The 15,927-nt window shown below is 44.3% G+C and overlaps 2 protein-coding genes across 2 annotated transcripts; both read left to right on the forward strand.

Annotated features, from left to right (window-relative positions):
* The first annotated feature begins 8,552 nt into the window (after positions 1 to 8,552).
* LOC123099354 (uncharacterized) lies at positions 8,553 to 9,181 on the forward strand. Its single transcript, XM_044521524.1, has one exon. It carries the CDS (start codon positions 8,642 to 8,644, stop codon positions 8,999 to 9,001), a length of 360 nt encoding a protein of 119 aa, XP_044377459.1. The 5' UTR covers positions 8,553 to 8,641; the 3' UTR covers positions 9,002 to 9,181.
* A 3,134-nt stretch (positions 9,182 to 12,315) lies between these two features.
* Positions 12,316 to 15,701, forward strand: LOC123095645 (uncharacterized). The gene is made up of 6 exons (XM_044517183.1): positions 12,316 to 12,543; positions 12,634 to 12,706; positions 13,326 to 13,433; positions 13,520 to 13,618; positions 14,999 to 15,124; positions 15,345 to 15,701. Exons 1-6 carry the CDS (start codon positions 12,400 to 12,402, stop codon positions 15,476 to 15,478), a joined length of 684 nt encoding a protein of 227 aa, XP_044373118.1. The 5' UTR covers positions 12,316 to 12,399; the 3' UTR covers positions 15,479 to 15,701.
* Positions 15,702 to 15,927: the final 226 nt, after the last annotated feature.

The raw sequence follows: 15,927 nt of genomic DNA on the forward strand, positions 1-15,927 counted from the left end.
ACTTTACATGACCTCATTTGAACCACTACTCACATTTATTGGGATTTGCATTTGCAGCAGGTCACGCCCATTTTCTTTCCCTTCTTTCTAAATGATTGCAATAAGTTGTGGGAAAGTGTTACCCTTCTGTCTTTTCTGAAATGAGCAGTGAAGTGTTACCGTTCTGTTTTGTGTTCTTCTGCTCCCCGAGAAGAAAAACTTCTTCTGTTCGGCAGGGCTAGTTTAGCTTCAGCCCAACCTTCCAACTCTGTCCACATCGAAAGTCCACGATTCCATGACCGCAACTCATGCCGCTGGTTGCGGCGCATAGGCCGATCTGACTCGGCCAGGCCACTAGCGGCTGTACAACTTGTACCGTAGCATCCCAAGTACTATAGCACGATACTATATATGGCCCTGTTTGGTTTGGCTGTGGATTTCTAAAAGCAGCTTTGAAAAATCTGTTGTGGAAAATCTGATGTGAAAATGATGTAGGTCATTTGGCAAACCAGCTGATACAGCTTTTTCAGATTTTGGCCCGCAGCGGAATCAGATTTTGGAAAGCACGTCCTGGGCTGTTTCTGTTTTTGGTTCAGATTTTGGCAGCGGATTTCTGAAATCGGATTCTGCTGGGTTCGCCCTTTGGTTCAGATCCGGCTGCGCGGCAGCGGAATCCGTCGATAAAAGCTGAACCAAACAGGGCCAGGCAAGTTGCAATTTTGGAATTATTTGAACAAGTTTTTGAAAAACATGAACAGTTCTTGGAAAAATCAAACAAAATTTGAAATGCCGAACTGTTTTTGAAAACACAAACAAAAAAATTAAATTCAGAACAAATTTACAACGTTATGAGCATTTTTCAAAAAAAACACAAACAAAATTTGTAAACGTTAGCATTTTTAAAATTCTGAACATTTTAAATATTTCAAATGTATTCCAAAAAATGTGGAAAATTTTCAATATCCAATATTTTTTGTAAAATGTGAATATTTTTTAGAAATTGCAAACATTTTCTGAAACTTTCAGACAATATCTAAAATTTTCAACAGATTTTGGAAAATTATTTTTAAATTTTCTTACGAGATTTTTTTAAAAATAATAAAAATTTGAAGATTTTAAAAAAATAAATAAATTGCGAATTTTCTGAAACAGCAAAATGTAAATTTGAAATTCTAAAGAATTTTTTGGGAAAGTGATTTTTAAAACAATTATGAACATTTTTTTAAATGAACATTTCTTAATCCTACAAAATCGGAAGATATTGAACATTTTTTGACATTGGGAATATATATATATAATAAAAAGAAATAGAAAATAAATAAATGGATAGAAAGAAAACATAGTAAAAGAAACCAACAAAAAAAACCGGTCCAAGAACCATCTAGAAGGTTCCCAAAACAAGAAGAAAACCATACAAAAAATGCTAGGCTAAAGCTAGATAATGGGACAGCCTAGTCTATCGCTCGTTCGTTCGTGTGCGTTTGATCGACTCTTTGACGCACAAAGCGTCATATAGGGAATTCGTATAGATAGGGCCATCAATCATCGGTCAAACATTTTAAGATTGAATGCGTAACTTCCTTCCGTCATTTCGACATTACACGGAAAGTATGGATTTTGACGAGTGTCAAGGAACCATGGGATGTTTCTTTGTATAACGGTTTACTCTATCTGAGAAACTAATGCAAGTAAATTAAGTGTTCATTCTTGGTGTAAATTTCTATTGGAAATATGCCCTAGAGACAATAATATTATATTATTATATTTCCATTTTTCATGATTAAGAGTTTATATTTCATGCTATAACTTCTATGATCCTGGAATGTGTGATTCAGTGGAAAACTCATATGCATGTGTGGAATGATAAACGGTAAAATATAGGTTTCCAGTCTTGTCTCTAAGACTGGCTCAAGTGTTGTTGGTGATCCGATTTTTCGGATCTTATGATATCATTAAGTGTAACGATAGTCCTAAAACAACACTGAGAGTGTGACGTTAGAAAAATGATCGTATTGAATCGACCCAAACTTGTTTGTTATACTATGAGATAATATCATCTGTAACACGGAGGGTTAGCATGTGTTTTAGTTTCTCGGACCATGAGAGTATCGTAGTCACTCCCTACCATATGGTGGACTTTGGGGTTGCTCAAACATCATCTGCAACATGGTGATCATAACGACAACTTACATGTTCATCGGAAAGTTTGACAAGGGACTAGACAGCTCGAGAGTAGGATTTGCTCTTCCGACGATGGAGAGATATTCTTAGGGACCTCTCGGTGTGACGGCATCCATCGTCGTCTGGCCAGACACAGGTGACTACGTCACGGGGATGCCGGAACATTTCAACGAGAAAGAAGAACAAAACCGGTAACGAGAAGAACGGTATAATGAGCATGTGCATGACTCAAGAGGATACTGGCACACCTCAGATTTTGTAAATGTCATTCGTGTAATCATAGGGATCGATATGGACGTCCACAGTTTCGCTATCGGTCATTGAACGGAAAGGGTCTCATTCATGTCTATGATTTACCGAAACTACGGGGTCAAAAGCTTAAGATAATCACGATCTACTGGGTGTTAGTAGGACGAGAGTATCGAGGATTTATGCGTCGAATTGTTTCATTAATATTTGAAATAGTTTCGAGAGGAATCGGAAGCGTTTCGGGGTGATCGGAAGGGTTTCGGAGTTTATCAAGTAATACCGGGTATTACTGATAAATAATATATAGATGTAAAATATTTTCAAAGATGTTCAATTATATATATAATGTTCTAATAATTGTTAGAAGGCTTTTATATATAGGTGGAAGGAATATTGGGCTACATTGGCCCAAAAGGAAGTGGCGCCCGGGGCCGAATTGGAGTGGGGCAGGAGTACTCCAGCTCCAATTCGGCCCCGTCAGCAAGTTTCAAAACCTCATAGCAGTCCATAACGTCGGCCATGTTGCAACTTCTATGTGATGAATCGATAATCTGCAGGAAGAATCGACATCGACGACTGACCGCAACGCCAGCATGTTGCAAACCACCCGATCTCAACATGGATCATGCTGCAAAACATTCGTCGTACGAATCTCCGAGCGCAAATACGACTCATGTCCAAACCTCCGACCACAACATGAATCATGTTGTAAACTTCCTCAGTTGCATCAGACAGATCGCAATATGACCCATGTTGTAAACCATCAATCGGTCAATGTGTAGGGTTTGCCTAAAATATATTTGGAGATGCCGAAGGGTCCAAAACTAGTCTCTTTTGCGATAAACACACTCTTTTTTCTGAAAAAGAAGGTTGAGACCTCCGCCCTCTGCATCAAAGATGAACACAACCATTTTTATTATATTATTCAACAAACTATGACAAAAGAATACATCAATCAATCAGAAGCCACCTTCGAGGTGGCATCTGTCGCAACACCTACAAGCTTAATGATGGGAGTGTCCATGATCGGTAACATCACCCTGACCTCACACCGAAACTGCACCATCAAAATCTGGAGGCCTCACCAGGTCACCCACCGGTGAGCGAGGAGCACAAACCGGTCAAGCAAATCCCCAGCGTGCATCACATGCGCATGCTACAGAGGCCGCTGCCGTCGCCTTTCGCTAACCCATCTTCAAGACATGGATCAATGCATTCACCTTGCCAGGATTGTCGTCGGCGTCGCCAAGACACCAGACATCGCCACCACCCTACACGCATCCATCATACCGCGCCCTCCGCCTAGACTCCACAGTTCCATGCAACCGTGACCTGCCATCATCGATACGGTAGATGCCACAACGCTCCACCTCCTGGCCCCTCTAGCGCCTACTCAAAAACAATGTCCCAAGGAGGGAGAATGACCTCAAGCGCCGGCATCGTCCGATCCAAAAGGCCCAGTTCTTACCCCCCCCCCCCCCAAGCAATCCGAGCGAGTAGACGAGAGATGCAATGATGATGCCTTCAACAGGGTAACGCCGCCATCATATGCCAAGACTGAAGTTGGCTCACTTTTTACTGGCAGTCGCACCTCCCCTTCCTCGCCACCGGCGGAACCCGACGGGCCAGATCGGGTCGGACCCGGCCAAAGCAAGTGCAACGCCGCGACCTTTCCATTGCTGGCCAAGACCTCCACGAGCAAGGATGGGGGCTACCACCCCACCCCATCGCGACGAGCCAGAGCAAGAGCGCCAGCCATTGCCACCAAGGTGCTGCTAGGAAAGACGACGACCGCAGTTGGAGGAGCATTGAGACGTGTTGTTCGGCCAAGCCATCCCCGCCAGATCTTTTCGCCGTCGTGGTGTGGATCAAACATGTGGGGACAGGCCGGGGCACCTGCCTTAGCTTCCGCCGCGGCCTTGCCCCCGTGACGCGACGAAGGAAGGCCTCGCCGCCGCCATCATCCCCCGCTCGGGCTTTGCCCAGCGACGCTCTGCTGGTGGCGAGGAAATCAGAGGCGGTGTGCGGCTAGGGTTAGGAGGGGGTGGGGGTGGTTTAGGAGTGGGAGGGTCGGGTTAGGAGCGGGCCGATCGGCCAGAACCTAGTCACATCCTACATCGCCATAAACATGCTCTACCCGGCCAGTACCGAACCAAGATATCTAGTATATCGGGACTAGATAGCACAATCATCTGCTTGATTGTGGGTACCTTCCCCCTTAGCAACCCCCCATGTGCTTGATTGCGTGGAGCTATGGAAGGATGGATACGGCTAAGCCGAACCAACTAAGCAAATAGCTAGAAAGCTGATAGCAAGACAGACAAAGACACGGGGGATCTGATCATAAGAAACTTATCTCGGATGAGATGAGACGGCGGGTGTGCAGTGCAGGGCAGGCAGAGAGCATGTTCTGCGGTGCGGTTCCAGTCTAATTAGTATGCTGATTACGACGAGACCGAAGTCAAATTAATCATGCTGGCTAAGCCCCTGATGTGACATAATGAATCCAGTAGCTAGCCATGTGGCATGGATGTTGACGCGATTGCGGTACCGGCTCGGGGTGGGTGTGCGGCGTAATAAGATGAGTGCAGTGCTATTTAAAAAGAAAATTGCAGAGAACATTCTGGGAACCTTTTCTGCAACTGAAGTGCAGTTGCCTGAAAACCAGCAGGCTTGAAGACCTCACAACTCCCCCGGCCAAGCCGGACGACGCCTCTCCATAAATATGCAGCGTGGGGATAAGATTCAGCGTTATCATGTGAGCTGCGTTCACGACCGACTTGGGGCAACACTTTCGTGAGGAAGATCTTGTGACCTGCAAACACAGTATACAGTAATAGCATCATACCAGAAAAGAGGAGAGGGGCAGCGTCCATGAATGAAGACGATGAGGCAGTAAATTTCATCACGTATCTCATGACATATACAAAAGAAAAAAGGTATCATCCGTAGCTAGCTCTTGGACTTGGTTGGCTCAGAGTCATCAGTTCATCACATGGTTGCCGATGCCTTCTTTGTCCCTGGCTGGGATGTACTGCTATACATGTGGCCTGCGATCGAGAGCGTGCACGTACGTACGCATAGCCACTGCGCTCCACATGTGCCGGCCGCGTAGGACGGACAAGCTGGTGCGTCGGCAGTTCCAACACATCACCCACATGCATGCATGCATGCATGGCCTCGGTTCATCTCATCAAGTCATCAGGGCATGATTGCAGCAGCCTATCTACTACTACTATCATCGTTGGCGGGGCCATGTTGCCATGCATGCATGGGCATGGCTCGTCTCGGGATTTGCAGACCAAAGAAGCCATGGCCGCGTGCGTGTCTCATCTTGTGTTTACGTCCATCCTTTGGCTCCCACTCTGTTTTTCAACCCCGCCACCCCTGCCCACTCTGTTTTTCATCCTCCACTCTGTTTTTCGGCCGTGAAAAGAGCATATGGTATTGGATTTGGATGACTCTGAAACGCAGCCAACAACTTCACTGCCAGTGTCACTGTACTAATATCTTTGTCATGCCACTCGCCCCATTCCTTCGGCCAACGGAAAAGGATGTTTGGAGTGGCAACATTGACCGGAGTGCGTTGGGCAGGCATCCATCCAAGTAATTGTCTGGATAACCCAACAGTTATTAGTTTGATCAAGTGATTATGCTATAGTACTAGTAGGACCACGAGTCATTAAACTATCACTGATATTTCTCTAGGTATGGATAGATCTCCCTGTCTCTAGGTACTTGTGTAATCTTCTTGGAAACGAACATGCAAACATCAATAACTTGCGTTCCACTCAACACTCTCCACGCAATTACGCTCGTACCCTATCCCTATCAGAAGAACAATGACTCTTCCATAGAAGATGATGTGCAATCGAGTAGCATCACGTGTATGGGCCTGAATAGCATTATGGCAATGAAATGGACTAGGAAATTTATGACACCCCAAATCAAAATTGACGTCGAACTACTTGTATAACTCCTCTCGGGGAGCGAAATCATTACATACAGTACAAGATAAGCCTTCCCCATGGCAAATATAATGAAAATGCAGACCTAAATTCCAGTTGTCAACCAAAGTGCGGAAGGAAGAAGAACCATGTGCTTATAGAAGCATTTAAATGGAAGACAAAGACAGACGGTCGGTATAGCTTCCTAGCTAACGGAGTATGTGCACTAACCAAAATGTGGTTACATTTCGGAAATAGCGAAAGACAAGGAGTGTCGGAATAGACCATGCGCTTAATCAAACATTCAGGAAGTGCGCCTGTGAAGATCAGGCACGTACTTGTGTTTAGTCAATAAGCTGTTTAGCTGATAAGAAAAGGATAGACAGTATGGCAGTAGACAAAGACTCTTCCAGCTAACAACAACACAAGCCCATTAACATGGAATGTTGACATGTGAACAATAAGTTAAACTTCTCCATTTCGAGAGATTAACGGTCAGGATGTAAAGCAGTATAAAATGACATCAAAAGTTCAAAACCAAAAGGCAGTACAAGTTGCAAATGAATTCGAGGGGCTGATCAAGTTCCGATGCAGTATTATGCAATCCATTCAATTCATGCAGGTCTAGAAAATTGCATTTCATTCATTAAATTCCAGTTTCTTATGTTTTCTTACAAAATAGTTTCAGCTCCAGATCTTAGTTTTTTTAGATAATTTCAGTTTAATGCCTTCTTAAAGAAAGTCAGTTTCACAAAATGTGGTTTTGATCTTTAGTAGACCAAAGCACAAAGCTATGATGTTCTTCTTTCCCGCAAAAAATAAAACATGATGTTTTTTCATACCTTTGCCGAATTTTTATGGACATGCTCGGGTACCAAAATCAAGAAATATCTCAGAGTACTGCCAAGACATTAGAGTTCCACTACTGCTACGGTACAACATATATAGTACAAGAAACTGGATGGTCCATCCTAGTTGCGACATGGAATCTTATAATAAGAAACAAAAGGTGTCATTTCTTTTGGAGGAAACAAATAACAAATAATGAACGTCAGTTAGCATTTAAAGAAATAAGTAAAGCATCGGTGGACTGAATTTTGCACTGTGCCAGCTAGGAACAAGGGTCCAGCCATCACCTTCCAGTAAGAAAATCTTCTATGGAGCCTTCACTTAATACTTTTAGTTATCTAAGACTTTATTTTGGATATCTGTTGCTTAGAACGCAAACTTCGGTGGTACCAACATGAACAGTTGAAGCAATAATAGTTAGTATGCTCTACAAAGTAAATCATGATTCCATAATAAATGCAATAACCAATTCAATTTCATCTGAAAAATGATTCACCACCAGCAAAGATTCCATGGGCCAGTGTAAATCGTGGAATCCATTTGCCATCCTTCATGAAAAGAGGTGTCAACCGACTAAAGCTATACCTAGACCTTTTCAAAATATAAACAAAATCTACAAAATTGGTACTACCGTGTATGCCCTCCACCTCTAAATCTTAATCACAGGTGGCTGCTGGAATCTGTATGGTAATTTTTTTGTTTAATTTTGTTTTTACCAAGCCATGTTAGAAAGGCTAGTGGATGGAGTAAGTGTACATCCTCGAACGATATGCGAACTCACAATTATGCAATTCAGAGTATCTCAGGAACCAACTGCCACTTATAAAGGACGAGCAAGCATGGACAGTATTGATTGACAAGAACATCCTACGGCACTTTGAGTTTATGGAGTAACTTGTGCTGGTGCATAAAACCTAATCTGGTAGCAGGGTGAGATGTCCTCCCTCTGGCAGCTGGCTGGCTCATGTCACCGGAAACAGCACTGCCTGGCTCAAACATTTGTAGAAATCCATACCTACAGGGAAAAACTGGAGAAAACTGAAACTTGACAAAGAACCAACTCCTGAAAAATATGTATACTCGGTGGCACCGGTGGATTGATCAGCAAGGGACAAAGGTTGCATTTTGTGTGGAAGGGGAGAGGCCCCCCAAATTCCCACAGCAACAGCAACACTTTCCAGCCACCAACTGATGCCAGAGTTTTTAAATGCCAGGAAAAAGGCCAGCAAACGAGGCAGGCTCACACCCAACTAACTCTGTCTCAAATCTCTCGCCTCAGAACATGCAGCAACGCCTTCCAATCATAAATACACCCCATCCCATCCCCTGCCCTCACAACCGTAATAACCTCCTCCCCTACAAATAGCCTCCCAAGAAGCCAACCAAGGCCAGCACAGCACAGCACAGAGCAATAGCAATAGCCATAGCCAGCAGCAATGGAGATAGAGTCGGTCAAGTGTGAGTGCTGTGGCCTGAGGGAGGACTGCACCCCGGACTACATTGCGAGCGTGAGAGCCGGCTTCTACGGCCAGTGGCTGTGCGGGCTGTGCTGCGAGGCCGTCAGGGACGAGGCCGGCAGGAAGAAGCAGGCTCACCCGGGCGTCGAGGAGGCCGTGCGGGCGCACATGGCCTTCTGCAAGAAGTTCAAGTCCAACCCCGCCGTCCGGGTCGCCGACGGCATGCGCCAGATGCTCCGGAGGCGGTCCGGTGACTTGTCCAAGCCGCCGGGCTCCTCCTCCTCCAACAAGTACGGCACTGCGCAGGTCGGAGATGATTCGCCCGTGTCGCTATATTAATTGAGGAGTACACCGTTACCATTCTATGGCTTGTAGACCATCTAGTGCTTTTTTCTCAGGCTCAAATCTCCTGTTTCTTTTGTCATTTTTGGCGTATGTTCTTATTGTGGAAAGAACTTGGAATGTACAGAAAGTCATAAATTTCTACGAAATAGATGCTAATAGTGCTTGGCTTTGAAATGAGACTGTGTTCTTTTTGTTCGTTTTAAGAACGAAGCAATCATGAGTTGCCAACATATACTACTACTACTTAGATAGATGTGCTAATTGGTTTCTTGTTGCAACCTAACAAAGACAAGGAGGAGGTTAGCATGCATGTGCAAGCAACATTGTTCACACTACTCGCTGTGTCTGACGTGATTTGCGATGGAGACGCCGCACCAAGAATCAAGGCAATCTATTTATCTATGTACCGGTGTTACCTAAAGCTGGTGGCTGCTGTTGCACCACTATACTGACTGTGATCAAGATTATAGTGATAGCTAAAGTGATGGCATTTGGAACTCCTTTTTTTCCCCCTTTCCAATGTTCACATTATACTGATAGCTGCTGACCACAGCATGTGCAGTTTGATATCAAGATTGTAGAAGTATTGTGATTTCTCATATGAGTGTGTGGTCTAATCAGGAACAGGTTGAGGACACTATCAGTTCAACAGTCCTGAAGACAAGGACAGACCATTAGGGTGTATCTATGTATTGCAAAGCCCATCTTTACAGTTGCTTAGGAAGAAATCTGAGACAGTGCCATAGCTATAGAGTGAAACACTGCTTAAGTGGAGTTGTGATGATGCTATCACTTCTATTCATGACCAAGTTCTACGAACATCGGACAGTGCATAAGACTAGACAGCTTATTGTGGACTACTCTTTGGGTTCTAGCACATGGGATGGAACGTTATTTTACTCTATCTTTGGCCAAAGATTCCAGGGTCAAAAGTTGTAGAACTGTTACTAAAATATTTGCTTATGTGCGACGCATAATGTACTGTTTATAAGATATACAAATGGGACTTTACAACCTATCAGTTTATCACCAATATTGTTCAGTCATGGGCTCACGGTTCTATTTCCTCTGAAAATGGTGCAAAAACTGCAGTCTGTGCACACCAAGTTTCAGGGATGCCTACATATTCTGAAGCTGCCGTGGCCCGTGGGCATAAACTGTGACAGTGGTTCATCAATGCCCGTCCACGAGCTCACACACACACACGTACGAGAGAGAGAAAGGGACAGCCCGGCATGGCAGGGAACACGGCCCGCTAAAAAGTTTTAAAGAACTGATATCAAGGAACGCGCACCTGTGACCTGTGCCTGTGCGCATACCATCGAGCACCTTGCGTGCACGCCGGCCAGGCCCCGCCCGCGTGGCCACGCCACCTCAACCCGGCCTCCATCGATCGATCCCACGACAATGGAATCCGTATCGAGCAATGATCCGCAGCCCGCAACTTGAATTCATGACGGCATCATGTGGATGCCCGAATCCACCGAAGAGAGACAAAAAAAGGAAGAGGAGTAAATCATTGTGGGAGCACCGAAGGAATGCGCGCGCGCGGTTGCCATCGCACTCGATTGCGCGCGCAAATGGACGGGGTGGGGCGGGGTGATCAGGGAGCATCGTGGGCTAGCGCGGATCAGATGTACTAGCTGGGGATAATCTCGCCCGCCCGCGGTTCACGGCGCTCGCGCCGAGGAGGATGCGTGCCCGGACCAGGAACAGGAGCAGAATGAGAGCAACGTGCACGTTGAAGGCGGACAGAGCCGATGATGATCCATGACTCGGATTGCCTGCCAGTAGGAGGCCGTCAGGTGAAGGAGAGCCGGCGGGCAGCTCCTACTAGCTAGATGGTGGCGGACCCAGAAGATCAACTCTGTATACTATGCACACCGATGTTTTCAACGAAGTTAGTGCTAAATTTAGACTTGATTATGAAATTATGCTCTCTCTTTTTTTGAGTAGAATTGTGAAATTATGCTCAATCTTTGCAGACCCTTCACTACTTCTCATGGACAGCCCACCGGCCTGATAGCCCGATATCCGGTCTGGGCTCAGCTCTTCTCCCCAAAGCCCGGCATAAAAAATACCTATTTTATACAAAACATATGTATAATATAGTTTTTATTTCCCTAAAAATATGTATAATATAGTTTTTATACCCAGAAAAATACATGTGTTCGGGGCGGGGCAGGCTTGGAATTTTCACTTTTCAAATAAAAAACTTGAACCTCTATTTCTTTTTCCGAAATCATTAGTTAAGGGTCACCCCTTGCAAAGGTCATTCCCCGCCTTCTCGGAGGCTGAAAAGCGACGCATTGCATGTTCCCCATTTGTCGCAATCTGGATTTCCCCTTTTTTTTCATAGATGCGTTTATTCAAAACGTTTTACCTCTTAAACTGTGTGTCCAAATCCCAAAGTGTTTCACCGTTAGATTTCTCATGTCAAGATCTTCGAAACTAGATCCCATATTAATAGGCTTTAACGAACTTTTTTTCACAAAAAAGTAAAAAACAATGAATGCCGAAAAAGTTCCAAAAAAGGAAAACCGAAAAAATGGCAAGAAAAAGAACAAATACCAAAAAAAGGAAGAAAAAAAACAGAGCCTAGAAGCATAGTTGCGGTTTTTCACATTTTTTTTTCTTTTCGAGAGGCACAGTTGTGCTTCTGGCGGAAGCAAATATGTGGTTCCCCGAGAAGCAAATCTATGCTTCTCGTGGAAGCACAATTTTTTTCTGTGCTTACATGAAAAGCAGATCTATTCTTCTCGCGAAAGCATATTTTTTTTTTACTAAGAAGCACCGGGAAGCAAATCAGTATTTCCACGATAAGCAAATTTGTGTTTTTTATGAAAGCACAATTTTTCCAAGCTCGCGCAAGCAAATCTGGGCTCCTCGTGAAAGCATAATTTTTTTCCCTTTTCAAAAAGCACAGCTATGCTTTGAAAAATAATCTTCGAAAGCAAGGAAAAACCAGACAAAACCCGATAAGCCAGAAAAAATAAGCCCATCAAAATTCTGAAAATGCTTAAAAGAATGAAATTCAGATGAAGCACCCACGCATACTTGGGGGTGCCCCCAATGGGCAAACATGTGAACCTCTTTATTCAGACGTCACAATTACAGGGACGAAGTCAAGATCATCAGATTGTCCTAACCAAAAATGGCAGCCAACTCCTCCTAGAAGCTATTGCAAGACTATATGCCTCGATATTTGAGGATCAAATATTTGAGAGGTAACCGTTGGTTAGTTGGTCTCATTTTTTCGATAGAAATGCAAAAGGTAGATATCATGTCCAGCCCAACGAGGAGAACCATCTCCCACGAAGTCCAACTTATCACCTCGAAGGGAACTTGTAAGCCCACTGGGCCCAAGCCGCCTCCACAGCACCAATTCACCGATGCAGAGGCTCTCGCAGGTCGCGCTCCGCCGCCTGCTGCCGCCGCCGTCCGCCGCGGCAGCCGCTCGCGGGGCAGCGCCGGTGGCCGCGGAGGCATGTTCCGGCAGAGGAATCCCTATCCTACGCCGCGCCGGTGGCGCCGAGGTACGCTCCCCGGTCCCTCCTGGATTCTGGGTTCTGGGTTCCTTCCACACCATGCTCTAAGCTTCCTGATTCGTGTGGTCTGGGCTCTAGGTCGCGGCGGGCGGTTGGAGTGGCGGATCTGGGACCCGCTTGTGCCGCAGGCTCTGCACCTACAACGAGAGAGGTATGGCCAGTGGCCCAGTGGCTTCATTTCACTACCTCAAATCTACGATGTTTTGCTGCTCATGGGACACATTTATGAAATTGGGGTCAAAATGGCCATGAGTTAGTGAATTACCGTGTGTTTTTGGCTGTGGATGGTGATTGTTTTATTGGTGTATACCATGTACATGTATGTGGATCAGTGAACGTGAGATCGGTGTATAGGGGACGAAGAGGCATGTTTAATTGTTTCACTCTGTCTCGCCGGTAATCACCGTCTCGACATAATAATGGTGTGTTATCAGTTTGATCCGTCCTGCAATTCTAGTGTTTTTCTTCGAGAACTCTATGACTTACCTTGTCAGACTGGTGGTGGTGCCTGTGGAATTGCCTTACAGGATCACTATGACTTAGTAAGCTCTGTTTCACTGGTTATGCTTTGCATCCACATGCTTTTATGTCACTATGGAAGTATGTATGGGGCTATGCTGTGGTAACTTGTGTTGAAAGTAATTTGTGAACAAGCAATTCGAAAGTTTCTTTACTTTGCAGTTTTTGCTATTCTTTTACTGTATGAATACTTCCCTCCAAGTGAAAATTCTTGTATATAATTGTCTAACTTGAACTGAAATGGTGCACAGATGACAGGGCACTTGAGGAGGAAGTTGAGAAGAAATTTGGATGGATATTAAAGATATTCTTCATAGGGACTGCTGGCCTTGTTGGTTGGCAATTCTTTCCCTACATGGGTATGATAGCGATTTCATATAATGTGCTAACAGATGCGACATTATGCTGGTGAACTTGAAATTGCTTCTGTCTGACAAGTTTACAGGGGATAACCTACTACAGCAATCCATTACGCTTTTACATGTCAAAGATCCCTTGTTCAAGCGGATGGGGGCCTCCCGATTAGCTCGTTTTGCCGTTGATGGTAACCAATTCTATCCAAGCATTTTTAGTGTTCTGTTGCAATTTATTTCTGCGATGCTGGGCTTTGCAACATGTTATGAACTGCTTGCTTAGAGAGCTCGATTTAGACTCGTGATACTAGTATTTCTTATATTTTAGCACAGCTTGGTGGGGTTTAGGAAAATTTTGAACCAGCTCAAACTAACAAGGAAATATGTAAACAAACCTATTATTATGAATTAGCCCAACTAGACTTGGAAACCAAGAAAGACCTATCGGCTGGGTCCAGGAGTCCATGGCGTGACAACTTATAATCTGTCACTCTATTTATATCTATGATCTATCTCCCTTACCTCGAACCTTTCATCTTTCACTTGCACAAGCCTGAAGCCCCATTAGATGGCTCCCTGAATCACACAAACTTATTTCTACCACATATTGTTCATGGCAAATAATCACTACTGATTGATTTGTTTAGGAAAACTCCTGCTTTGTGTATTATCTCTTTGCTTTGTGAAAAAATGAACTCATAAAGTTAGGATGTTACATCTGTTGTGGAGAGTATGAGCAATATATCCAACTCGTTCCCCCTTTTCTCAGAAATAATAATATCCAACTCATCGCTTGGTCCTGCCATTTGCATACCCCTGCATGAGAATGATCCAGCATTGCATCTTAGCAGTTACTTGGACTTGAGCAATGTCAGACTCGTGAGATTATGGGCTTCTTTACTAATGATTATGTGTGTTAGGTTGGGAAATACACAGGAGCTCTTGGGTGCTCCACACCCCTATACGAAAATTAATCGTAAGAAATCTGAATTTTGGGGGTACCAAACTTGGGTCCCCGATCTACTCCCGTGTGAAATTTCGTGAAAAAATACCAAAAAACGTATCCGTGGCGAAGGGAATACTGTCCGAACAAAAATCCATCCAAACAGTGTTTTTCTATACATAGGAAATTTGTCTTTTTGCCACGAATACGTTTCCTGGTATTTTTCACAAAATTTCACACGGGGGTAGATCGGGAACCCAGGTTTGATATTCCAAAATTTCAGATTTTCTTTTAAAATTTCTTGGTATTTTTTTGAACGAAATGTTCGTATGGGGGTGTGGAGCACCTGAGAGCTCCAAATCCTCGTCCGTTAGATTGCTACTAGTCTATCACACAGGATGTTGGTCATTTGTATCATCTGGTCCATTTCTGCGGTAGAAGTCACCAGAGTTTACCAGTGAAAAGGATCTAGGCATATGAAGTCCTGCAGTAGCTAAATTTTCTGTTTTTCCGTTCCCACTCCTGTAACAACAGTTGAACTCCAGTCTATCTGTACTTAACATTTCTGTCAATGAAATATATTCCAATTTTACCATTGAATGTTGTTACTAATCTCCTACGGGTGCAGATGAAAGGAGAATGAAGGTGGTAGAGATGGGGGGAGCTCAAGAAATTCTGAATGTGTTAGAAGGCGCTAAAGATGATAAAACACGCAAAGAAGCTCTGAAAGCTCTTGTGGCACTTGCAAAGTTGGGTGAGTAAAAATACTAGCCAATCCCACTGACGCATCCTACTTGATTCTACTCCCTCCGTTCCGAATTACTTGTCACATGTATGGATGTATCTAGATGTATTTTAGTTCTAGATACATCCATTTCAACAACGAGTAATTTGGGACGGAGGGAGTAGTTCCTTGTATCGTTCTAGCATCCAAAGTGGTTCATTTAAATTTCGTTCTTGTTCTGTACATACAGATAAAGCTGCGGGGTTTTTGGACAAGGCAGGTGCCTACGCCATCGTCTCCTCCACTCCTAATTCCCCTGAATATGCCGAGATCGAGGCCTGCAAGACTAGCCTTCTCAAGACGTTTGATCAACTGAAGTCGTGATGGTAAATGCCCGTGTGGATATATCTACATGTTTTCTCCAAACTGGACTAGGCAGTTCTTTTTGGCGATGGGATTGAAATCACTAGTGTTCTCGTTATGTGCCAGCATCTGACCTGATTATCAAACGCTCTTTAATAAGAATATACGATATGCCGGGCATGAACTTTTTCGTTGCTTCATTTGCGAAGAGCCCACCGATCTTAAACTGGACTTATTTGGCTTTTGTTCTACAGTGTAACTTATAGACATTCTGTCTGAATAACATAGCCAGTTTTCATAGAAGACCTCCGCTGTCGTGGGGTTCGAAAGGGGATAAGTAGGCAGCTAGCCGGAACTACGGGGTGACACTTTTCTTTGTCTTCCCACATGGCCCATGGGTATGTCCCTTTCTCTGTAATGATGGATGATGATTACAGTGCAGTGCTGTTTGAGCACAAGCGTTTGCACCC

This window comes from Triticum aestivum, chromosome 4D, assembly GCF_018294505.1.
Source record: "Triticum aestivum cultivar Chinese Spring chromosome 4D, IWGSC CS RefSeq v2.1, whole genome shotgun sequence".
Lineage (NCBI taxonomy): Eukaryota > Viridiplantae > Streptophyta > Magnoliopsida > Poales > Poaceae > Triticum > Triticum aestivum.

What these genes read in the sequence shown, in the direction of transcription:
- LOC123099354 (XM_044521524.1), top strand. Translation starts at nt 8,642, where the DNA reads ATGGAGATAGAGTCGGTCAAGTGTGAGTGCTGTGGCCTGAGGGAGGAC.
- LOC123095645 (XM_044517183.1), top strand. Translation starts at nt 12,400, where the DNA reads ATGCAGAGGCTCTCGCAGGTCGCGCTCCGCCGCCTGCTGCCGCCGCCG. An exon ending in CTGCACCTACAACGAGAGAG is followed by an intron (nt 12,707 to 13,325) that starts GTATGGCCAGTG and finishes AATGGTGCACAG; the next exon opens with ATGACAGGGCACTTGAGGAG. An exon ending in TGTGGCACTTGCAAAGTTGG is followed by an intron (nt 15,125 to 15,344) that starts GTGAGTAAAAAT and finishes CTGTACATACAG; the next exon opens with ATAAAGCTGCGGGGTTTTTG.